Source organism: Fukomys damarensis, unplaced genomic scaffold (assembly GCF_012274545.1).
Source record: "Fukomys damarensis isolate Sample0158 unplaced genomic scaffold, DMR_v1.0_HiC HiC_scaffold_9, whole genome shotgun sequence".
Taxonomy (NCBI): Eukaryota; Metazoa; Chordata; class Mammalia; order Rodentia; family Bathyergidae; genus Fukomys; species Fukomys damarensis.
In genome coordinates, this window is record NW_022900921.1 from 47,787,076 (window position 1) to 47,811,032 (window position 23,957).

At 50.2% G+C, this 23,957-nt stretch overlaps 1 protein-coding gene across 5 annotated transcripts in view; it reads right to left on the reverse strand.

Moving 5' to 3' along the window:
• Nucleotides 1-7,933: 7,933 nt before the first annotated feature.
• Nucleotides 7,934-23,957, reverse strand: part of Tgfbrap1 (transforming growth factor beta receptor associated protein 1) — a 48,973-nt gene continuing 32,949 nt past the window's right edge. For all 5 annotated transcript variants that reach the window (XM_010644947.2, XM_010644944.2, XM_010644942.3 and 2 more), the window contains 8 exons: nt 22,967-23,049; nt 21,971-22,312; nt 19,532-19,589; nt 16,424-16,567; nt 14,392-14,535; nt 13,410-13,569; nt 11,559-11,992; nt 7,934-10,240 (listed from right to left, as the gene is read on the reverse strand). In XM_010644947.2, the coding sequence (XP_010643249.1) occupies nt 10,073-10,240; nt 11,559-11,992; nt 13,410-13,569; nt 14,392-14,535; nt 16,424-16,567; nt 19,532-19,589; nt 21,971-22,312; nt 22,967-23,049 (1,533 nt within the window). In that variant the 3' untranslated portion in view covers nt 7,934-10,072. The remainder of the gene's footprint in view (nt 10,241-11,558; nt 11,993-13,409; nt 13,570-14,391; nt 14,536-16,423; nt 16,568-19,531; nt 19,590-21,970; nt 22,313-22,966; nt 23,050-23,957) is intronic.

The following is a 23,957-nucleotide window of genomic DNA, read 5'->3' on the forward strand; positions in this document are numbered from 1 at the left end:
AGAACTCGATGGATCTCTGCAGTGTGCCAGTGCCTCTCATGTTTGAAAAACAAATAAAAACAGAGATCCTAGAACACATGGGAATTCTGCAGTCTTATGTACAAATTTCTTAAATGAGCCTTCACCAATGGTAGCAAATATCTAGACTGCATCAGCCAAAGATGGCTGCCTCTGTTTACTTCCATCCCCCACAGATAAGTCTTATATCCAAAAGCAAAATGTGCATGCATCCATGCCTGTGTAAGAGAAAAACTGCCACGTTAAACCCTCCAGACCCCAAAGATGGAAGACATAAATGCTAAACTCTAAAAATTTGCAGCCAGAATAGGATGAACTTTGCCAAGACAAGAAAAAAAAAAGACTATTTAAAACAACAAGCAACACTTCTGAGATCAAATCTGCCTGCAGACTTGATTATGGTAAGGAGAACAATTTCAAAGCCTGGCTGTGGAATGGTAGAGAGGTTGCCCACAGCAGTGTGGAGCAGGGTATGGATTAATTTGGTAACTTAACTCTGGAAGGAAGGAAGGACTTGGGGACACTGGCCGGGAGGCTGGCATCTGGATCCTGTAGGAAGGAAAGGAAGTTTGCATGCAAAGCCTTGGGGTGTGCTGTGCTCCGGGCAGCCATCCAAGGTTGCTTTAGCAGAGTCAAACTCTCTCTGCTCTCTGTGCTTCGTCCTGGAGGATACAGAACAAGGTGTTCTGGGAGCACAGTGGAGGTGACAGAGAGCACCACGGTGGCAGCAGAGAACATGGGCAGTGGCTGTGAGCATGGGTTTCCCTCATCAGTCTGATGGGAACAGAAAGAGTTTATCTGCCAGCCAGAAGGGCTTATGCTTCAGAACTTGACCTTGCACATTTGCAAATCTGAGGCCTGATGTGCAGGCTCTGCAGAGGCCCACAGGTAAATGCCAGCATCCCTGCAGTCCCATTAATAACAAACCACTTGCCTTGGATCTTTGAGTCCTGTTGAGCTTCAGGCTGCAGCCTCTGGTGGCTGCTGTCTCTTTGCCAGTCACTCGAGTGTAGGAAATAATGGCCATGCTCATTTGGCATTTTTTGAGTGAAAGGCTTGCTGTTCCTTATGCATGGCCCTTCAGGGAATATGTTTCTCATTTCCTCCCTCATTGAAATGCTACTGCCCTTTGTCCTGAGGTTCAGGGATGCGTAGTGGCATCAGGAAGCCTCGGGATGCCGTATGAGGGGTGCCAACTCCCCAGGAAACACAGACAAGATGGAACACTTTCAAAAATCCAGAAGCAACAGTGGAGAGATAATTTGCTGCCGTGAGTGAATGCAAATAAGAGAGAAGTGTTATCTGAAACCTGAGGCTCTCTCTTTCTCCCCAGGGCCTCCAACTGTCTCTGGGTTTTGATGGGCCTGCGCTACTAGCAAGCGTTTTCCCTGCACAGAGACCTAGGGCCAGGATCTGTCCCCCAAGATGGTGCAGGTGGCTGTGGGTGCCCCAATTCTCTCCAGCCTGGCCTGGATGCTTCCTGCATCCTCCAGAGCTGACGCATCATAAGGCTTTTGTTCCCTTCTTCTCCAAGTCTTGGCTCCCCTTCCTGGGAGCCTCCTCCCACTCCGACGTCCTTCTCACTCCCAGACCTCCTCTCCGCTGTACTGTTTTCTGTTGCTGTAACAGGATACCAGAGGCTAGGTAGTGTATAAAGCAAAGTCTACATGGATCATGGTTCTAGAGGCCTGAGACCCAAGAGCAAGCATCTTGGGGCTTCTGCTGACAGCTTCTGTGGGAGGACGCACATGGGCAAGGACATGGCAGCCTTGCTTCCTCGCAGCCTGCGCTTGTGGGAAATGACCCTGGCCCATGGCAGCATGGACTCAGGGGCAGAGGAAGGCATTCTGCATCCAGGGCTCAAGCCCTCCACAGCCTTGCCACCTGGTACTGCAGCACGGAGGACCAGGTTCCCACGTGTGAACCCCGTGGACTCTCTCAAACCCTCACACCTGCTCCTGTCAGTTCTCCTCAAGCAGTGCTGATCTGAGATGGCAAAGCCAGGGTTACAGATTCTACACAAGAACTTCACACACTGATTCAGTTCTAGGCACATTTGCTCCTTGTAGAAACAAAGGCAAAAACAAAACCAAATATTTTTATTGAATGTTTTTAAAACCCCGACCTGAAGACTGCCCATCCACAAGATAGCCAGTCCTGGGGGCAGCGGGTGATGCTCAAGCACACTCCCGGCACCCACTCTCTGGGGCCCACAGACCGGCCACCTCCTCTCAGCCTCTCACACTCTGGGTCACCACAGGCAGGGACCAGTGGGACCTTCTGTTCCCAGAGGCCCAGAAAGGATTCAAAGCTGCCAGTGCTCAGCTGCCTGCCCTGCCTCCTGACTCCTTCACAGGCTTGAATCTGTGCTCCTTACCCTCTGCTGCCTCAGTGGCCTCATGTGTCGCCATACTTTTCAACAAAGTGGTCTCCAAGTGAGCCAGTGGGCAAGACCATTCTGTATTTTATCCTCTTTCCCGTCATTAGACACCAGCTCTTTGAAGACCAAGCCAAGCAAACCAAGCAGCAGATGGTGATGCAGGAGGGTGGCTGCCCTGGATGGTGGCTCCTTGTTTTGTCCGCAGCACAAACATTTGTTTATTCTTCTGCATAGGAGCAGGACAAAGGTCTGCCCCCCAGCCGTCACTGTTGCTCTCTGGGCTCTGGATTCTTTCCTCTCATTCCAAGGGGCCATGATCCCACACGCTCCCTGCCTGGCTGTACTGTCCCAACCCAGGCTCCTCCCCAGCCTCTGGGTTCCCTGTTCCCTGGCTCTCAGCCTTTGTTCTGCCCTGTTGTCACCTCTCCACTGCACTGAGCTCAGCAGGTCAGAGAACCCTCTCCACCACTCACCAAGAACTAACTTGGTACCATGCTGGGCACGTGGCAGTCCACACATGCACTGAGGCATGAACAACGGCTGAAGGCAGGAAGGAAAAACAAAATCTATCCCTGTCATGGGAAATCCGGTTCTCAGTAAGGAAAGTCCTTCCATCTGTCCTCTATGGTCCACTAGAGTAGGGTCCTCCCAGCCTTGCTGCTGCCAGGACATGATGGTGAACATGGAATGGTTGTTGCTGCTATGCTATCCTGGGGAACACAGCCCTGGACAGACCCCACACAGAGACTCTTCCTTGTTCTTACACGCTAGATGTGTGTGGTGGTTAATTTTGTGTCACTGTCACTGGGCCATGGGTGCCCAGGCCAAACGTGACTGGTGGATGGTGGTATCCACACTGGTGGCCCCCGTGGTCGATGCCCTGGCCTGTGGGAGTGGAATCATGCCATCTAGTGAGGGCCTGATTTGGACACTGGCAGAAGGGGAACATTTGCACCCTCTTTATACCCACCTCAGCGCCCTGCTGAGCCAGCTGTCCCCATATTCTGCTCAGTCAGGGTAGCACAGCCCCAGCCCATGGCTCCCAGGCCTCAGCTTCAGCCTGAGCTCCATCACCAGTTTGTGTGTGCAGCTGCCAGAATCTGTAGGGTCAATTGTCATAGTATTTCTCCATCTTGCACTCTCTCTCTCAATCTCTCTCTCTCTCCCAGCCTTCTTGCTCAGAAAAACTCATAGTGTGAGTGGGCTGGGATCGGCTGACCTGCTCTATCGCTCCCTTTCTGGGATTTGTATAAACAGGAAGTGTTGGACAGTGACTGAGGTCAGTGTAAATCAAGCACTGATAGGACACTGGCACCACCCCTGCCTGCTTCCAATGGGTTTCCAGTCACTGTGCCCTCCCTTGGTGACTTGCTAAGGCTGGATCCCTGCTGGTCTTGCACACGGACAAAGGGTGAGTGCAGCACCCAAAGGGTGAGTCCTTCAGTCTACATGGCCTGCAGCCAGGTCTTGCTCTCCCAGCAGGCGAGGCAGGGAATGCCCCTCCTCTCCCACAATCAGCTCATCAAGCCAGCAGCGCCCCAGGGCCAGTGTCACAAAGTGGTGACCAACTCAGCCATGGAACAGGATTCAGCGAGCTGGGGATGAGCACACTTTCCCTCACCCAAAGGATCCACAGAGGTTTCTGTAGCAGAGGCTAGGGAAATGGGAGCACACAAACACTCATTAGAAGGAGACTGACAAGGAGGCTCAGCCTTCCTGCTGCACCAGCCACTTGGCCTGATTTAGTCGGTCTGCTTCATGCCAACCTCAGCTGTCACTGCTGGGGAAGGATCCTAGGGCCTGTGCTCAGGAACAGACCTGGTATCACAGCACGGGTGGAAGATCCTTGTGTCTTTCCTTGGGGACAGACCTTGTATCACATCAAGGGTGGAGGATCCTTGTACACAAAAGACCAGCTTCAAACTGCATGGAGCAGGCTTTAGAGATTAATGAAGTGGCTTATAATTCAGCTATTGATTAAAATTATGAGTTACTCCAAGACCTAAGTGTGATCTGCTAACTGACCTTTTAGCTAGTGATTGGAGACAGACTTCCCTATGCCAATAGTCACAATTGAGGTCTCAATGATTGATGAGGTTGTGACATCTCTAATAACAACAACAATGAAAAAAAAACCACTGCAGCTGAGGAATTATGCCTCTATGAAACCATTCTCTAAGATCAAATGTTCGCTAATACAGGTGGCTCATTAGCTATGACCTGCAAGTTAGCACAGGTGGTATGTTAACCGTGACCTATTCTTCACGAATATACATATTACTCCACTTTTAACAGCCTGGCTCATTAAGTGCATTAGTTCTGCTATTCCTGACATCTACTTTCATGCCCCCTTGCTATGTTATATAATCAGCTGTTGATTATATAAAATTATTATATTAAAAACTGACTAATCCAGGGTTTGTGGTCTTAGCCAGGATAGAGCTAAGGTCAGGTGGTCTTTAGCTAAGATCAATTCCCAGCCCCCCCAGTAAAACTATTGTTCATTATACTTTATTCCTTGTTTATTGTATTTTATTCTTTCATCCCCTGCTGTCTCATTAGGCAACTGGGCATCTGCCAGTGACTGGTCAGGCTATCACCCTGACAACCCGTTGGGCTATCACCCTGACAACCCGTTGGGCTATCACCCAACAACCCATTGGGCTATCACCCCCAACACTCATGTCTTTCCTCAGGGCCAGACCTGGTGTCACAGCAGAGGTAGAGGATCCTCGTGCCTCTCCTTGAGGACAAAGACCCTGCTCAGGTTGGAACCCATTCTCAGGGCCTGCATTAGGCCACTCTTGAGCTTCATGTGTTCATCTGTTTCAGCCCCATAGAAGAGATCAAGACAATAAATGGATGGCTATAGCAGGGCTGATGGGTCTATCCTGCAAAGTTCATACGAATACATTATATAGCAATTTTCACTTTATATAAAACATATACATGTAAGTAGTCTATGTAACCCACTCTTTTGATAACTAAATACACTACTTAAAAGCAATGAAATGGAATGTGATTCCACCTCAGAAAGGAAGTTCTGACACCTCCTATAGCATGGATGAACCTTGAGGATACTGTGCCAAGGGAAAGCAGCCAGTCACAGAAGAACGTGGCAGGAGTCTACCCACATACGTCAGCTGCAGGAGTCAAGTTCACAGACTGAAAGTGGATTGGTGGATGCCAGGGACTGGGGGAGGAGACACAGAAACTTATTGCTCCCTGGCAACTGAAATTATTTGGGAGGATGAGAAAAATTCTGGAGACGGATAATGGTGAGGTTGCATACAATGTGAATGTATTTATACCACTCATTGTACATTTAAAAGTGGTTGAAATGATTATTTTTATGGTGTGTATATTTAAAAATTTGAAAAACTAGTATGCATTATTATCAAATGTAGCTGTACTGGTAATATGGTAAGTTGTTTCTCTGGTTGTTTTGGACATAATGTTGAATTTGACTTTATTCATATAAAGTGAATATATTCTTAAAAATTGACTAAAACCAAATAGACCCAATCTCTATAAGTGTACACTCTTTTGTAAATCACAACTGAGGTAGTGCTCTCTTGTGGTATATTCTCCAGAAGTCACAGCTGAGCATTTCTCTCTACACGTGCACAAGCTACAGTCAGTGGGTGTCTGTAAGTCAGCGACGTGCTGGAAACAATCTGGAGAGTGATTCTGAGGATTTCCTGTAAGTGCAGAGGTGGGAGCCAGGAGGGGGTGGCTGGCCCACTGCCACCATGCGTCTGTTGCACCAGGTAAGTCACAGCAGGCACTGGTGGCAGCAGTGGGATAGGTTGGCTTGCCATCTTAGCCCCTGCTCCTAAGATCCTGCTGGGACACAGAGGGAACTGGAAAGGAGAGACTGGGGTCTACAGTGAGAGGGGCCCAAGGTGCTGTACAGAACGATGGCGGCAAGAGTGAACATCCATGGAAAGCAGCAGAAGAGGTAAGCAGGTCTCACCATGCTGGAGGAGGCTGGAAAGAGGGCTCTGCATGCAGCTGCTGTGCAGATGCTGCTGCTCCCCAGCTCTGGTCGGGAGCCACAGGGTGGCCAGAGTTATCTCCCCACCCTGGACCACATCGAGGGTGCTGGGACTCAGTGAAGTGACACTGTGCAGGAGCACCTGTGCTGGGTGCTGTTGGGCTGCCTGAAGACCGCAGGCCCAGCAGTACAGCCCTGATGTCCACAGCCTCGCCCTGCCTAAGGGGGCCACAGGTGCCACCCAGCTCCATGGCTGCCAAGGTCATCACCAGTGTTGCAGCCCAAGCTTCCCAGTGTTTGCCATCTTCCCAAGTCACACTTAGCCTGCAGAGTGGCTTGCATTGCTTTCTAGTCCTGAATTGCCATGTGCACTCCTATAATCTACATCTCAGACCGTGGACAGAATTAGCGCTGTTTCCCTCCCCTGGCTGCAAGCTGAGGACATCCAGGCTTCATTAGCTCAGGCACTGTCTTCCACAAGGCTCTCAGCTGGTCTCTGACTCTGGCTTCTCAACAGTGTGAGGTCCCCGGTCCCTCTATTGGGTTGTCCTGTACGCGCTCACTTCATGCACCAAGGCTGACAGATTGGCCAAGGGCAAAGGGCCTTACCTGGTGTCACAGCTTGACTACCCAAGGCAGACCCAGTCTGTTCCTGCGACACTGAGGACAGCTAGCCACATGCCCCTGGCCAGTGACCTCATCAGCTTTCTGTGAAGTCAGCATGGATCTGACCCTCTTTCCAGCCAGGTTTATATGTCTGTCTCTCCCCATTTCTAAGGCCTCACACTCTGCTTCCCTGTTCCCTAAAATACATGAGCAGACTTCAGGCTATCAGTGATGAACACAGAACTATCATGCTGCTACTTCATGGTTCCTCAGAGCAGCAGCACTGCAGAACCAGTGCAGGTAGCCCTGCCTGCTCTCTGGTCACCTCCTGCTTCTGGCTGGGAAGTATCAGGTACCCCCAGGAAGCACACATCATGCTGGCTCACCAGACAGACAAGGCCACAGTTTCTTCAGGTTGAAACTCAGTGGGTCATGATGCCTCTGCTCTATCCACACATACCTGGATGCGTGACCGGTGAAACAGGGCTAGAATGGCCTGTCGTCACCCAAACCTGCTCTACAGAGGTACCTGGGATGAAAGCTGGTGAGGAAGGGCTGGGAGCTTCAGTGGATGGCTGAGACAGCACCTGAATGGTTCTTGGGGAGGAAGCAGTTAAATGCTGAGCCCTGGCTGTGTTTTTTGAAGAGGTCCAGAGCTAAACATACAGGAGCACCCAGGAGCTAGACCAAGGAGTAGCTGGCTGCAGGCCTAGGAGCACGACTGCTTGTGTGACTCCTCTGAAGGCCACAGTGGGCTGGCCAGGAGTGTCCTCAGACCCACAGTGGACAGCTCAGAGAAGGAGGGTTAGAACCCCCGAGTCTGGGGCAGGTGTGGAGGAGCCAGGACGTGTGATGCTGGCGCTCTAGAACTTCTTGAGCTGGTGACAGCAGGAGTGGACTCCACCACTTCACCAGGACAATTTTTATTTTAAAAAAGAAATACAGCAAAGAATTAAAACAATTTTAATAAAATTAACAAGTTTACATTTGTACAGGTTGTATATCTGGGACCCAAGGGGATGAAAGATAGTTGCAAGGACTGCAAAGACCAGGCCAGGGCCACTCCCACTGTGCATCTGTGTGGCATTGCCACCTCCTCTGCAGCTACCACCCGTGCCCTCTCAGACGTGTACCCAGGCACAGGGCCCCAAAGCCTCTGAGACATGCCTACCTGAGACCTGATAGGCAACAGCAGTGAAAAGTCCACAAAGCTGAGCAGTATGCCCACAGAGTAGTCGTGTAAGCCGAGTTCCGCTCAGACTGTTTTAACCAGGATGGTTGCCTGGAACTAATGAGAGTAGGTCTGAGTGACAGTTCTAACTGCTTTGTTCAATGGCAGCCACAAAACAGAAGTCTAGTTAGAAAGAATTTGTCTTAAAAATAGGATCTGACAAAAAGACCTTGTGAGGGTGTGAGAAAGGTTAGGTAACAGTTTTTAACAGATGAGACGACTGTGCACGCTGTCACAGAATCTGCTTGTGTCAGGCTTCAGCAGAGATGGAAACTGCTCAACTCCATTCTCATTCTTTGGAAGGATGACATTTATCTCAAAATAATGCTCAGTGTTCAGAGACAGACTGGTGGCCCCATGTTAGAAATGGGCAACCACAGGCATTTTTCAAGACTGCACCCAATGTATTGCAGAGGAAACTGCTTTTCAAAGTGCAAAGGCGCATGAACAGTAACTCGCTCTCCAAGGAATTCAAACCCCACTTCCTGGAGGTGACAGCAACATCCAGGCACAGTGAGTGCTCTGGGAACAGCTGTCCACAGGGAGCTCACAGCTGGGTCTCGGAGTCACACCAGTTTATGCAGTACAGAGTAGAGCAATAGGAAGAACTTCCTTATTGTTTATTCTTTAAATAACTGAAACACAGGAAAAAATATTGCCAATTCTCCCAAATAATGCAGAGGTGCTTTTGCTTCTTGGCTCACTTGCGACCTGAGAGGTAAATCTAGACTGATCATTTGAAGACAGCAAATCCTTTTACAGCCTGGGCAGTGTGTACTTCCTTGCCTCCAAGAGGCCTGGGTGTATGGAAAGAGAGAACATGCTCTGGGCCCTCTCATGTTCCTTGCCAGCCAATGCCGGCTCCCCAAGACTCCAATATCCCAGGGAAGACGTTCACAGGTTCACAGGTGGGCAGTGAGGGGACAGTAACCACAGTGTGTCAGGAACGGACACAGAAGCAAGAAACTTGTGGTGATGGACAAGAGACAGATTTCTGGGGTTCAGGGGCCCCACAGGACAGGCAGAGGGGCAGGGAGGTAAGGCAGCCTGACCTGACATCCCTCAGGACTATGCAGATGCCCCCACAAGCCAGGGCTGCCCCAGGCAGAGGCAGCTTCATCCCCACCCTGCTAAGCTCATGATGTGAGCAGCCCCTTCTGTGAGGCACACCCCGCTTTGTGCACCATTCTCCTTTTTGATTCCCAGGTTTTCAGGAGGAAGCATATTGTGAGGAGAAAAATCACCCCTAGTGAATATGGCAGGTCAATTTCCAAACAAGAGAAAAACTCCAAAGCTGCTGCAAGTTCAGACAAGAACACCAGGTTGCACAGGCTCATGGTGGAGTCTCCTAGAGCCTGCCTGGTCCTCACCCACCTGGGTCCCCTCAGGAGGAGCAAAGCAGCTTCTCTGGGGCTTCAGCGATTCCCAAACACATTCCGGTTTGCCAGGTAGTCAGAAGCACAGCAGTGCTTGAGGAAACGAGGCAGGAGCCATAGGAAGCAGTAACGTACCCCATGTCCCCAAGGCCAGCTCTTCACGGGGCAAAGGCAGCACTGCCCAGGTGCAGATGCCAGGCCCGGGCCAGAGGGCTCCTCCCTTCCCTCCAGGTGACTGCAGCGCACAAGGAGCCTTGTTCGTCTCCATCTCCAGAATTCTCAGGGGTTCACATTCATGCTCACACAGAGCAGTCAGCAGGGAGGTGGCCTGGTTCACAGGCATAGATGTCACCTGGCACCCAATGCCACCCTCTGTGCTGGCTGGCACAAGGCATGCGGCCGTCTGCTGTATCCAGCAGACTGGAAGAGAACTCAGTCACCCTCACACCCTTAGGCCCAGCTCTTCAAGTCCGGGTTCCGGGGGTGGGGGAGCTGTGCCTGCTGGCAGCACAGTGGGTGTGCACGAGGCCCCCATTTGGGTACCGGATGAACACGGGCTCCAAGAAAGGATGTTGGCACAGCTGGCAAAGCTTTCGGTCAGAGAGCTGGATGGCACTGCCTTTCAGCTTCATCTGCAACAGAAACGAGACTGAGTGTGTGGCTGGCAGTGGCTTCGAGGGGCTCCCTCCCAACAGAGGTGACACATGGCCTCACAGGCACAACACTAGCGGGGTGGATTTCATGGGGGCTTCAGACAGTATGCAGAGGAGAAAATGAACACCACCATCCTTAGAAACTGGAAAAGGGAAAAAGCTACAAACTCTCTTTACTGGAGCAGTCACTGTACGCCTGGCATCTCTATCCTCCCTTAACCTTTTTGGAGCTCCGGCTGCTCCAACCCAGGCCTGTCACCAAGTCATGTGTTACAATAGAGTCCCAGGGGACCACAACTGTCATCTTCCACCCTGTACCTCTCACTGGTGAATGAGGAAAGCAAGGCACACAAAAGTGACTTAGTCATAGCCACACAGTGATGAGCGGCACACTCCTGACTGGTCCTGGGAAACAATGCCCGTCTTCAGAGGTCATGAACGTGGCTGAGGTGTAAAGCCCTTACCCACTCTGAGACTTGCCCTGTATTTCTGCTCAGTTCACTGGAGCCCACCCAGGCAGGGCTGATGGCAGCAATCTGGTAGATCGTCTTGTCCTCACACATGCACCCCCTCCATCTACAAACATGTGTCCGGCACCTCCAGCACCCTGAGCTTAGCCCTAACACGAAGATGAATGCACGAAGCTGCTGCCCCAGTAAACTCAAGGTCTAAGAGGAGGACTATTATGAGCGCATGCACAGAGTCTAGGTGGGCAGCAGAGGGGGACCCATTTGCCCCAGGGTGTGAGGTGGCTTTGCCATGGGAAAAGCCGGCTAAGCTGGCTGGCACTCACCAGGCAGAAGGGAAGGCAGGAGCACCCCAGGCAGCAGGGAACACACATGTAAAGGCCAGGAGGGAAGGAGGCACAGCATGTTCCCCCTGGGAGGGCACACGTGGCCAAGGCAGGCTGTGCACTGGGGAATGACAGGCCAGAGGGGAGACCCCAGCTCCCAGCCCTGGGGGCCTCACTGGGGAGGACACCTCAGGTCCCTGCTTGGCCAGCCACAGGGAGTACAGCACAGGGACAATGACGCAGGGTGGGAGGCACCTCTGCACAGTGATGTGACTTCCTGAGCCTCAGTATCCTGTCCTGAGCGATGATACCACATGATGAGGTGACATGGTGGTGAGGACCATAGGGCAGACAGTGTTCAACAGGCCCTCAGTGAGTGCCCTCATGGTCCTGTGTCTGGAGTGGGAGACCTGCACCACCAGCCGTGCCAGCCCCACCTTGGCCTCAATTTGCCACACTGCAGCATCTGCTGAGAATTAAAGACTACGTCCAGCCCACACCCACCTTATCATATGTGTAGAGCAGGTTTTCCGACCTGGCCAGGCCGAGAGCCAGCTGTGCAGTCCTTCTGGCATGGATGCTACTACGGACGGCCCCAGTGAGGAATGGGCAGAGAAGCTGTATCGACCAGGAGTCGGGCAGCAGCTGCAGCACCTGGGCGGCATCAAACTCTGTGGCGTGGCGGTTGAGCAGGTCCACAGCGGCCACAGTTAGTTCAGGGGCTGAGGGCTTGGCCTGCAGGTACATGGCCAGCAGCATGTGGAAAAGGCGCCGGCGGCAGGGTGCATCCTGTCCCTCAGAGCTCCACAGACAGTAGTCCTCCGCCGCCGCTGTGTCCCCCAGCTCGTGCACAAGGACTCCCAGGGCCTGCTCATGCTCGCCCAGCTTCCCGTGCAGGATGGCACGCTCCACAGGCAGGCCAGCACCCTGGATCCGCTCTGCAGGACAGAGGCCGCTGAGGGTCAGCCATTAGCCCAGGGCCCTACCTGGCCCCTCCACAGCTCTGGGTCTCAGAGTGGGTGATGGTCACTGTCACATGCTAAACATGGTCACCCAGGCCATCGGATGGAGAAGAGGGTATCTGGATCTCAGGGAAACAGGAGACAACCTCTTAGGTGAGGGCTAGAGAACCAACAAATCCAATGGTCTAGGACTGGAGAGGCCCGAGATCTCACTCCCCACATGACTATCCCAATCTGTCTTCCCTGGGCTGAATTCAACTGGAGGACAGGGCATCTTGTGCCCTGAGGGAGGTAACAGGACCCCTCCTGGCGGCCCCAACTCCTCAGTGCTCAAGCCTCGTGGAAAAACGTGTAGTCTGTGCAGTGCCTGCACATGTGTTTCCGGGCGCTTTCAGGGCCTGTGTGACTCACGGCTCCTGACAAGTTGTTTCACAGCGTTGTTCAGGGAGCAATGACCAGGACAAAGGCTACAATGTCAGCACAGACACTTTTTACAAAATATCTTCCACATGCCCCTGGTTGAATCACAGATGCAGAACCCACAGATAACGAGGCAGACTGTGCATCCCCCTTAAATCCAGACACCCCCAAAGCATGTGCTGAACCCCTTCACTCTTATTTCAAGTCTGCTCCACTGAAAGGAAAATGGGCTCACACTATTAAAAACCTACATCTAAATTAGCCAACAAAATGTGAGGACAAACAAAGTTTTCTTTTCTTTTCCTAGCAATGAAACTTCCAGGACAGAAGAAAAAGGAAAAGACAGACTCTAAGATAGCGTCAGTCCTTACCGAGGACCTGCCTCAGTGGGCTGACTCACCAGCGGTGTCCCTCTGTCCCTGGACTGTCTGTAACAGGAAGACAATACAAGTGCCCTTCCTGCTGTGAAGAGCATCCCAGGGTCATACCAAGGTCAGGGGCCAGTGTCAACAAATGACTACCCCGGGGCCCCCACTGCAGGCTTAGGCAGAGGTACAGGACAGTTCCAAGGGCTGTGGCAATTTCCATCTTCATACTCATCTCACCTGTAAATTCCCAGCCACCCTAAGCAGACAGATCAGGCAGGAATCATTACTACAACCTCCACAGCCTGGACTAGCCCCAAGTCACTAACAAGGGAGCATTGCCATGATGTGAGTGAAGTGTCCCCCACGGCTCTCAGGCTGGAGGAGATGGCATCTGAGGTTGAGTGTATGTGTGACAGAATTCAGAGCACTTGCCTAAGAAGTATGAGTCCTGGTCCCACCCGAGTACTGAGGGACGAGGGGGGAGAATGCGCACGCCCAGTACCAGAGCACAGGTCACGTGGACACTGCTCTGGAAGACACTAAGGTAGCTGGCCTTGGACCCTGGTCAGCTCTCCCTCTCCGAGAGGATACTGTGATCATCTCACCTATTAGGAAGTGGACTCGGTATAGGTCAGATTTCTGGAGCAGGCGCCGTAGCTTGGTCTGCGTCTCAGTGGCCATGGCATCACTGCTGCTGGTGGCTTCCCTCTGCTGCAGCAGCTCCTCCAGGTAGAGCACAGCCAGATGAGTGTGGTACTCTTCCTTCTGTGGAAGCAGAAGTGGGGTGGCACACAGACAGCTTTTGCAGCAGGAACATGCGGGTCTCATGCCAGCAGGGCTCCCTCAACCAGGCTTGCTGAGCAGAGCTGGCAAATTTCAAAGACCCCAGACCCAACATCCCACTGGGCCAGGAGCCTCCTGGGGGCCGCAACACACACATGAAGAGCTTGAAATCTGTGTGCTGGAGTCACAGGCCCATTGGATGGGGCAGGGTCCTCAGGTGTTGCCAGTGGGCGGTAGGAGCTCTGGTGGAAGGGGCTCTGGTGGAAGGTCCTCAGATCACAGGGGTGTGGCCCTCCCACGGACTGTGGAGCCCCAGCCCCTTCTTCCTGGGTGTGAATAAGTGGTTTTGCTCCACTGTGCATCCCTGCCATGCTCGCTGCCACATCACAGCCCTGAGCAACAGGTGGACTGAGCTTGGAAAGCAACCTTGACTGTGAGCCACAAGAACCTTTCCTCTCTGCAAATTAACTGTTTCAGGTGCTTTATCACAGTGAGAGAACCTGCACATGGAGAGCACGTAAGAGCTTATTTTTCACTGAGGAATTAAGGGCCACAGGACTAAGGTATTCTACACAAATGTACAGCTTCTCCCATCCCCTTTGAGGGTAATAAAGAGGGATGAGAAGAAGGATGTAAGTGGAGAGGACCCGATACTAGACATGGACAGGTCCCTTCCACCCAGCATCAAGCTCCCATAGGCCATCAGTACAGCCTGAGTGGCCAGTGGACCCGACTCTGGTCTCAGCACCATCCACCAGGAGCGGGCACTGCAGCCCACATGCCAGGTGGCTCAGAAGTGCTCACCTGCATGCTCCTGTCCACCACGAGATGCTCCAGGTACTTGACCAGGGCTCTGGGGTATTTTTTAAGGCGGCTGATGACATCGTCTGGATTAAAGCTGTTCTGCTGCTCACCCACAGGTCTCTTGGTGAAGACCTGAACTCCAACCTGAAGGAAGAGCAGGGGTTTGTTAGGAGGAGGCGCAAGGTCACTTCTCCACCTTCACTGTGGCCACCCCACATTATGTGCCTTGCACAAAGCCGTCACAAAGAGTACAGTGACAGAACAAGTCATGCGGTAATGACTTTCACTCTGTTAATCAGACTGCCATGAAGTGTCTAGGAAACATGGTTTTTAGGAGAAAATTCAACTGGAAGCACTGGCAAAGAGCAATGTCAGAAAAGCATCCTACACTTGGAAACACTCTGCACAACTCCAGCTGGAAGCGCTCTTAAAATGCTGGAAGCTAAACAAAGCAGCACTCGCTGGTAATGGGTTTTGACGGCCCCCAGGGGAACCACCTGCATCGTCAGGGTCACCCCCATTTGGAGGTGGTGCTAGGAGTAAGGGGACCAGTAGGGACAGCAGCAAGTTCCCAGTGCCAGAGTCCAGGGCTCAGGCCACAGGCGATGGGTGGCTCCCCTGGGCACTCAGGTGTCATCTCTGCCACATTCACACTACAAACCCCAAGGAAATGGGAAATGGGTCCTTAAGCTGGGTCTGTGCATCACCTCCAGCACCTCCAAGACCTTGGCCAAGTGTCCTAACCTCTCCAGGTTTCAGTACTGTCCGGGATGCCCAAGGGGGTTGTGTGCTATCCAGAAGAGATGACAGAGCAGGGTGCGGACTTGTGTAACTTCTGCCATCTACCTCCCTAACCTCAGGGAGGGCAGCCCCTGCCAGGGCACAAGCTCTGTGTCACAGGCATGGCAAGTGTGGCAGGGTGGCTCTGCAGGTGTGCCCAGGACAAAGGGAGGGCAGAGAGATAGCACAGGCTTCAGCCTGGGCTTTGATCCAGCAGAGGTGAAGCTCAGAAGCTTCTTCATGTGGACAAAGACCTTGCCTCAGAGAGCTGTCATCCCACAGAACCAGGGCAACATGCAGGCATTCAATGGTGTGAACACAAATGCCTGCTCTCTGTCCCTGTCCTTGTCCTCTATGGGTGCTTCTCAGAACTTGGTCCCTCTAGCCTGACCATGCTACCCCGCTCCCTCTCTAATGGGCCGAGTCCTGCTTGCCATGTCTCCCACCTCCACTTCTCCTGCCTCTCTGTGTCCAGAGAGGAGCAGAGAAGAGGACACTGGCGGCCTTGGCAGGCCCCATGCCTGGGCTGTCTCCTCTCAAGGACCATGCCCTGCAGGCAATAGCAGTGCCAGACTTCAAGTTGGATGGCCAGGAGGTGAATTAAACACCAAGGCACCAAGAATGGGGGTGGAGGCCAGGCTTCCAGCTGGAAAGAGGGTTCCAAGCAGCACAACTCAGAGTCACAGAATGCAGGCGCTCCTCCAGACTCAGAAGGTTCAAAAGAAAGCATTAAAAGGGGAACAAAGAGCCAGGTGTGGTACTGCATGCCTGTCATCTCAGCACTCAGGAGGCTGAGGCAGGAGGATTTCAGTGAGTTTGAGGTCAGCCTGGCCTACACAGTGAGTTCAAGGCCTGAATTACACAGCAAGACCCTGTTTCTAAATGAATAAATGAATAAACAAATAAATGGGGGGCAATGAAAGCAGAGAGCTAGTCATGGTGGCATATGCTGCCTGAAACCCTGCACTAGGGAGGTGGAGGCAGAAGGATCACTGCAAGTTCAAGACCAGCCTGTGCTACAGAGTTCAAGATCAATCAGCTTGTTTTACATAGTGAGACCCTGTTGCAAAAAAACAACAAAAACAAAAAGAAAGAAAGAAAGAAAGACAGAGAGAGAGAGAGAGAGAGAGAGAGAGAAAGAAAGAAAACAGAGGAGGTTGAAATGCAGCTTTTGTCCCCACCTAGGATCAAGGGATTTGGGGCCTGTTTTTATCAGCCACCTTGAGAAAGGAATCACCAAGGAAGCACAAACCTCCTCACTTTTCTGCAGGACCCAGTCGGCATAGGTCCACACCAGCTGCTGATCAGAGCAGTAGGTCAGAAAATCCACGATGTATTCATACAGGTCAGAGCGCGTGGAGTCCTGGATGTTACCATTCACAATGTTCACCCACAACTGGACAGGAACAGAACATTATGTTACACACCCTACTTTATGAGAATTAGCTTAGAGAGGCCATGCATTTACTTGGGCTTTTAAGACTTTTACAAATACAAACATCCCTTACCCCAAAACCCCAAATCTGAAACTTTTTAAAGCATGATGACACTGTACTTTGGATTTCAGAGTTTTGGGTTAGGGTGGCTTTACCAGTAAAATCTAGGTAAATATTCCAAAATCTGAGAAGCTAAAATCTGAAACACTTCTGGGCCCAAACATTTTGGACAAGAAATACTCAACCTGTAACAGGGCAAACTGTAAATGCTGAGCTCAAATTTAATTTTTTTTTTTTGATAAAGAAATGTAAAGAGACAGTTCAGAAGATCAAGAAAATAAACCACCTTGTTCTTTCCTTCCTTCCTTTTCTTCCTGTTCCTATCCCTCCCTCTCTCCCATCCTTTCCTTCCACCTTTGTGCAATACAATAACACAAGCAGCAAATGACATTTATGGGGAGAGATGAAGGTATTTAACATGTTTCTTCAGAAATCATGTGATCACTGCCAATGCCAGGGCCCAGGACAGAGAGGAAGCTCCTCCACAGGCACCAGCTCATTTGTCCCCCTTCTCTACCACAGGTTCCAGATCTTGGGGTCTTCTCTGGGCTGTGATGGGCAGATGCTGTGCTTTTCAAAAAACTTTGGTGACGGTCCCCAGGGGCTCCCACTGTCTTTTACACAGAAGCTGGGGGTGGAACCCAATGATAAAAGTCTTTTGGCATTATGACCAAATCATGATAACTGAAGCTCACTCTGGGGACCAACACAAGGCAGCAGCATGAGGGCAGGAAGGCACGGAGGCTACACGTGAGGTCTCCCCCATCACTGCCCAGTGAGCCTCAACCACATCCACCTGGCTGCACTTTCAAGCCCCAGATCCCGAGAGAAGCTTGAGAAACAAGTTAGCAATGTGACTCTGTCATTCTGGGGCCAGCGCACTGACCTCCAACATGGTTCAGTCTCCCTCACCCAAGTGCCTGGGAGCCTGGGATCACAAGGCTTTTAGAATATTCGCATACACTTCATGAAACACTTGGGGTTGGGACCCAAGTCTAAGCATGAAATGCATGCATGCTTCATGTAAACTCATATATGTAGCCGGGAGGGAATCTGATGCTTTTTAAGTCATTTCCTGCTTGAAACAAAGTTTCATGGTATAGAATTTTCCACTTCTGGCATCATGCCAGTACTCAAAAAGTTCTGGGTTTTGAAGCAGTTCAGATTTTCAGATTAGAGATGTTCAACCTGTATGAGCTTCCTTATCAGTGAATTCCCCCAAGCAAATAACTTAGCCCTATCTACACCGAAAAGTGCTTTTGTTAATAGAATTTTGCCACATATGAAGATTTACTCTGTATTATTTCAAGTCTGCAAATTTCTTTTTCCATTTAGTTTTGCTAATATTATTGCACTTTTATCAAGCTGTAATTTAAGAAAAGAATGTTTTTAAAAAATGTAAACTGGGGGCTGGGGATTTCAGCTCAGTGGAACCGTGCCTACCTCTCAAGTGCAAGGTCCTGAGTTTGATCCCTGGTACAAAAAAAAAAAAAATGTAAACTGGGCTCAGTGGAGCACATCTGTAATCCTTGCTACTCAGGAGGCTGAAGCAATAAGAATTACAAGTTCAAGGCCATCCTGGAGAACATAGCAAGATCTCACTTCAAAATAAAAATTGGAAAAGGGCTGGGAGTACAGCCCAATGGTATAGCACTTGCCTAGCATGTATGAAGTGATGGGTGGGTTCAATCCCCACTAATGCAAATAAATAAATAAGTAACCACAATATGCAAATCTATTCTCACATGGTGGTACATGTTCATGGGAACCCATTCTTTGTTTCATTCTGCTCTGTAATCTTGTTATCATGATAGTTCCTCAAAGCCATTGAAGACTATGAAGAGCCACGTTTGGCTCTGCTAATGTCATGGAGTTGATTTTAGTCTAGTGAATGTAGCTGATGTTCTCGGTCAATCACAAAATTAAACAAAAAAGGCACACAAGGAAAGCGTTACACAACCTAATGCAGGTGGGCAGCAGGGACCAACAAGGGAGAAATTCCGAGCATGAAAGACATGGCTTTCCAGAGTAAGCAGGCTGCTGCAGAATGCTAGAGCAAGTCCATGCTGTTTTCTGTTTAGGTGCAGCACCCCGCCAGCCACCAGGAACACTGGCTCTACATTGACCATGCCTGGCTCTGCCCAGCCTAATCACCATGATGTGGGGACAGTTACAACTCAGCTCCTTCCAACCATTATCATCAGTGACAGTGAAAACTATAAACTCAGCTGTCCTATTTCATGACAAGCAGTGTTGTCATTTGCTTTGCTGCTCAGTAAGAAGTGATATTTTCAACTTGGTTTCGTGAAAGTCGAGCAAATAGCGGTTATTAGATGTTGGGAAGGGTGGGAGACAGAGGGTAGTTAGATAACATCTACCAAAATACAGTTAGGTAGGAGAAATAAGCCCTATAGTTTTCAGCTCAGCACAACAATTTATAATGTACTTTAGAAGTAACTAAACCAGAGGAGTTTGAAGGTTCTCAACAGAAAGAAATGCTAAATCTAAGGAGACAGAAATGCTAATTACCTTGATTTGACCATTCCACACTGTATACATGCACTGAATTACCACACCATGCCCCATAAATGTGCACAATTATGTCAGCTAACATTTACTACTTTTTTCATTTCTTCAATTTTCAAAAGTTCAACTTTGATAATGTTCTTTAGAGAGATGTAAAGACAAAGAAAAGGAGACTCCTGGGCAATAGTTCTCAAAGAATTCATTTCCTAAACCAGTATTACTATTTTTTCTATATAAACAAGGTAATGGATCAGGCAAACATGGTCTCTATCAATCTGTGACTTTTTAAATTAAATGATACCAACTGTCAAATCATGCTAAGATGCCTTTAAGCTCACCTGAACTGCAGTAGCATCTTGCTTATTGTAGTGGTAGAGCAGCCCCAGTGCAAAATACCTGGAAGAGACAAGGTGGTGAGCACCAGCCCCGCGCACCACAGTTAGCTGCCCCACAGCCAGGGTCTGGAGTCCTGGTTTCTCATCCCTCAACAGTCAACAGGTAATTTCACATGACCAACGAGTCTCAGGTCTGCTCATTTTATTTATGGTATTAGAAATACATGCTCTATCAATCTCCAGAAAGGATCTGACTCCAGTCAAAGATGAGCCAAAAAAGAAAGCTATAATGACAGTACTTGGAAAATCACATTGGGAATTGCTTTACAATTTACTTCAAGTACTAATACAATTTCCCCTCACTTCAGTACTGATCCATCCTGTGGTACTGGGAGTTGGGCAGGCACGCAGTCTGAGCATGCCTGAGGGAAGGCTGAGGCATCCCCACTGGACCACAGCAGCAGGTGACCACGGTGTCCAGGCACTGCACACAATGCAAAGTCGGGCCTGCTGGGGGAGCCTGGAGCTCAAGGGCCTGCCTTTCCATTCAGGCTTTGTAACAGATGAAATGTGGGGCCTGGGGCACGCAGGTTAACTTCTCTGCCTCCTGGGTCTCCACTTGTAAATGGAGAAGACAGCAGTTACCATGGCATTGCCTGGGCAGTGCCCTCCCCCTTGAGTAGGAGTGCTGGGCTCCTGGCCTCCTCCTGTCTAGCAGGACTGAGGTCAGATCACCTATCAAGAAGTCAGATTCTTTCTCTCAAACAGCAAACTCTCAAGACACTGAAAAATCAGGTGTAGGAAAGTTGTGCTGCCTGCAGATCCTCCTCCCGAGTCCCCACCACACGGTGTCAGTGTGTGTTCTGGATCCTAAACAGAACACAGGTCAAGCATCTCTAACCTGAGAATCTGACAGCCAAGATAGTCCAAGATCTAAAAATTGTTAAGGGCCATCAGGACCCATAGGACGTTTCAGATTTGGGAGCATTTCAGATTTTGAAGCTTTTTATTTATTTTTTAATTTTTATTTTTTGTGATACCAGGGATCAAACTCAGAGCCTTGCACTTGCCAGGCAGGCATGATACCACTAAGCTACATCCCTGGGCCATGAAGCATTTTAGATTCTGGATTTTTAGGTTAGTGATGCTCAACCAGTAAAGTCCAGGCAAACAATCCTGCTATGGCTTGTATCTATGTGCCCCCAAAGCCTCATGCAATCATGGGGAGCTTTTCAAAGGTGGCTGGATACCCATGATCCCAGAATCATGGGTATGTGGTACTAGATTAGTCCAATGATTGGTTTGGCATACTGTGGATAATGGGAAGACCCACCCTGGGTATGAGTGCCACCTGCCCTAAGGGCGGTATCCTGGATAGAAGATAAGGGACACAAAGAGGGTTGCTGCTTGTAGTCTGCTGTCTCATTACATCAATGCCTTGCTGCCTTCTGCCTGCCCTGTCATGAACTGTTTGTCCTCTGTGATGCCTCTCTGCCATGCCACCCTGCCTCAGAGCCAGCCAACTATGGACTGAAACTTCTACAAACAGCTGAAATAAGCCTTTCCTCCTTTAACTTTAGGTGTTGGGTGTTTTGTCTCAGCAAAAAGAAAAGTAACTAAGACAAACCCCAAATATGAAAACCGCATGTGAAATACTTTTGGTCCCACAGATAGTCAGTCACCCTGTGACACTCACCCCATGATGTTATCCCACAGTATATTCGAGTGCTCATGGCAAGTGGCGGAAGCCATGTAATCTCAGGCACTGAATGGGATCTAGCACTGACCCAGAGTTTCTGGGGATTCTGTCAGGATTGCTGCTATTTCAAATTCTTAACAAAAACCATATACAAAAAATCTTATTTCTTACATGGAATCAAGGGCTCACCTGATAGCCATCGTTTCTGAAGAGAAGAAACCTGAGGCCTAGAAAGTGGGCTTTGTGACAACCTGCCCAGGGAGGGAGCTGCCGGCCTAGGCCAAGCCAGCTACTACGCACTCACGGCCACTCACCAGCTCCCAGTCATGATGCAGCAGTCTCCATCTATGACCTGGAACCACCACGGTGGTGGAGAAGCCTCCCCTCTCATCTACTCATCTGGAACCGATCTAACCCTCTCTCCCGTCAGTGACTTCAGTGAGCTACTTTATAAGCCTGTGTCATCTTCCACAGGCAAGTCCTTGGTAGACATCTAAAAACATCTCCATTTACTAACAATTCCCATGGCTAGTTCCACGCTGTGAAGAATGGGCATGACAGTGAATGCCCTGCAAGACCCCTTGGACTGTGATGAGCATGGTGTCACTGGGATCTCACGGTGGTCACCGCCAAGGCCCTGCTAGTTGAAAGAGCATCCCAACAGTGTCCCCTGAAGGGACCTCAGAAAGGGGGGCGCAGACAGGCTGGGAGGGATGCCCATTGTGCTGCGAGAGAACACTCACTTTCTGTGCTTCTCCAGCCAGGCCACACTGTCTGTCAGAAGGCAGAAGTTCTCAGTGACCAGGAGGTCCAGCAGGCTATCGTGGTCAGCCTCCGCGTACAGCTTGAGCAGGGCCGTGTCAATATCCTCCTTGTAGCCATTGGCCACCTCAGTGCTGCGGACCTCATTCAGGTAGCTCATGAGGAAGCGCTTGCACTTGGCCATCTTCTCCTGGTCGCCCTGTGTCAGCTGGTTCAGGTCTGCATACTCGTGGAGTGGGGGGTGAGAGCGGGTAAAGGAGGAAGAGGTGGGCAGCAGGAAGGGGTGCAGGGAGATCAGCTCTCGGACGTCGAGTTGCCCACTTCTGCAATGATAGCATCAAGCCAGATGGAGGGGCATGCAGAGGGCCAGGCAGGGCAGGACTGTGGATGGGCACATTATAGTGTGGGGTGGGCAACGGTTGTGTAGAAAAGCCATCCTAATTTGCCAGTGCACAGGAGCACTACCAAATCAGGAGCCACCCTGGTTCTTAGAAAGGATAGGGGTGACAGTAAGAGGTGAGTAGGACCTCAAGACACTTGTGCTGCTGAGAAGACCCAAGTGTACACTACAACTCAAGCTGAAGCCAATGCTTTCCCGGCACTAAACTGTGCACAGACACCTGAATGGTCCTAAAAGAAGGGACTTCATAAGCCCTAAAGCTAAGATGCTAACAGTGAGGAGCACGGGACTCTGTTCCAGTGACAGACAGGCCTGGCTTCCACTCTGGCCAGATGAGGACACTTCCCTATGAACACAGTATGGCAGCAATGAAAAACGGGCGTTGGGAGACACTCAGGATGTGAATAAGAGGGTCTCTGACATTGTAGGGATAACAAGATATGGCAGGAAAGAAGTGAGGTCCACAGGGCAGAGAATGTATTAAAACTGCCAAGCTGCCCTATGCCAGGACTGGGGTGGGCAGCACAGTTCCCTAGCACAGGGGAAACTTAGTGGCAGGTGCAGCACCTCCAATTACCTGAAGAGCTCTTTAGCTTCCAGGAACTGAAGCTGAGCAAACTGGATGAAGCCGGCCTGCTGCAGAATCCTTCTGTACATCACCTGTAAACAGAGACAGTGTTCATATCTCTGAAACATCTCGAACCATCAGAAGGGGAAACAGAATTTCGAATCCACAACCCAGGCTAAATGTTAGTTATCACAGACACACATGAAGTTACAATTTAAAGAATGAATCAGATGTATATGAAATTTATCGGACAGTGGTCCCTTCCTCAGTGACAGAGGGGCACTAGTTTTAGGACTGCACAGATACCAACCCCTGACAATGTTCAAGTCCTTTCTAAAACATCATTGTGTTTCCACAGAACCCATGCAATCCACCCATAGGCTTTACATCATCTTTACATTGTGTATAATACCCAATGTAGTATCAGTGTTATGGAGATCACTGTTATACCATCTTGTTTCCAGAATAATAATGAGAAAAATATTTGCACATATTCTGTACCTGTACTTTTTCGATTTGTTTTTTTCAGTGCTGAGCATTGACCTAGGCCGTCGCGCAAACCAGCCATATGCACTCTCAGAAACACAGCTGCGGTTTGTTCCTGGGCCTCAGTGGGGAGATATCAGAAAAAGCACATGGCTAAAGCCTTTATTTCCCTTCTCCCACACCAGCCATCTCAAACCTAACCTCTGGCCCAATTACGCCACCAAGCAAGAAACAGAAGGCAATTGTCTGAAAATATGAAATAAGAAGAAAAGGGCTAAAGGTGTAGGGGAAGTGGGAAGAGTAAGGGAAAGGAAATAGGGGACAAGAAAAAATGTGAGAAAAGGGAAAAATGGAAACAAAGTCTCCGTAAATAGGGGAGGATGGAGGGGGTGAAGGGAGGGCAGGGACAAGGGGGAAAAATGAGAACCAAGACCTGACATGTAAAAGGTACAAGATCCCAATGATGAATGTAACTGTACTGTATACCGAAAATGTACCGATAAACTCAGCAACA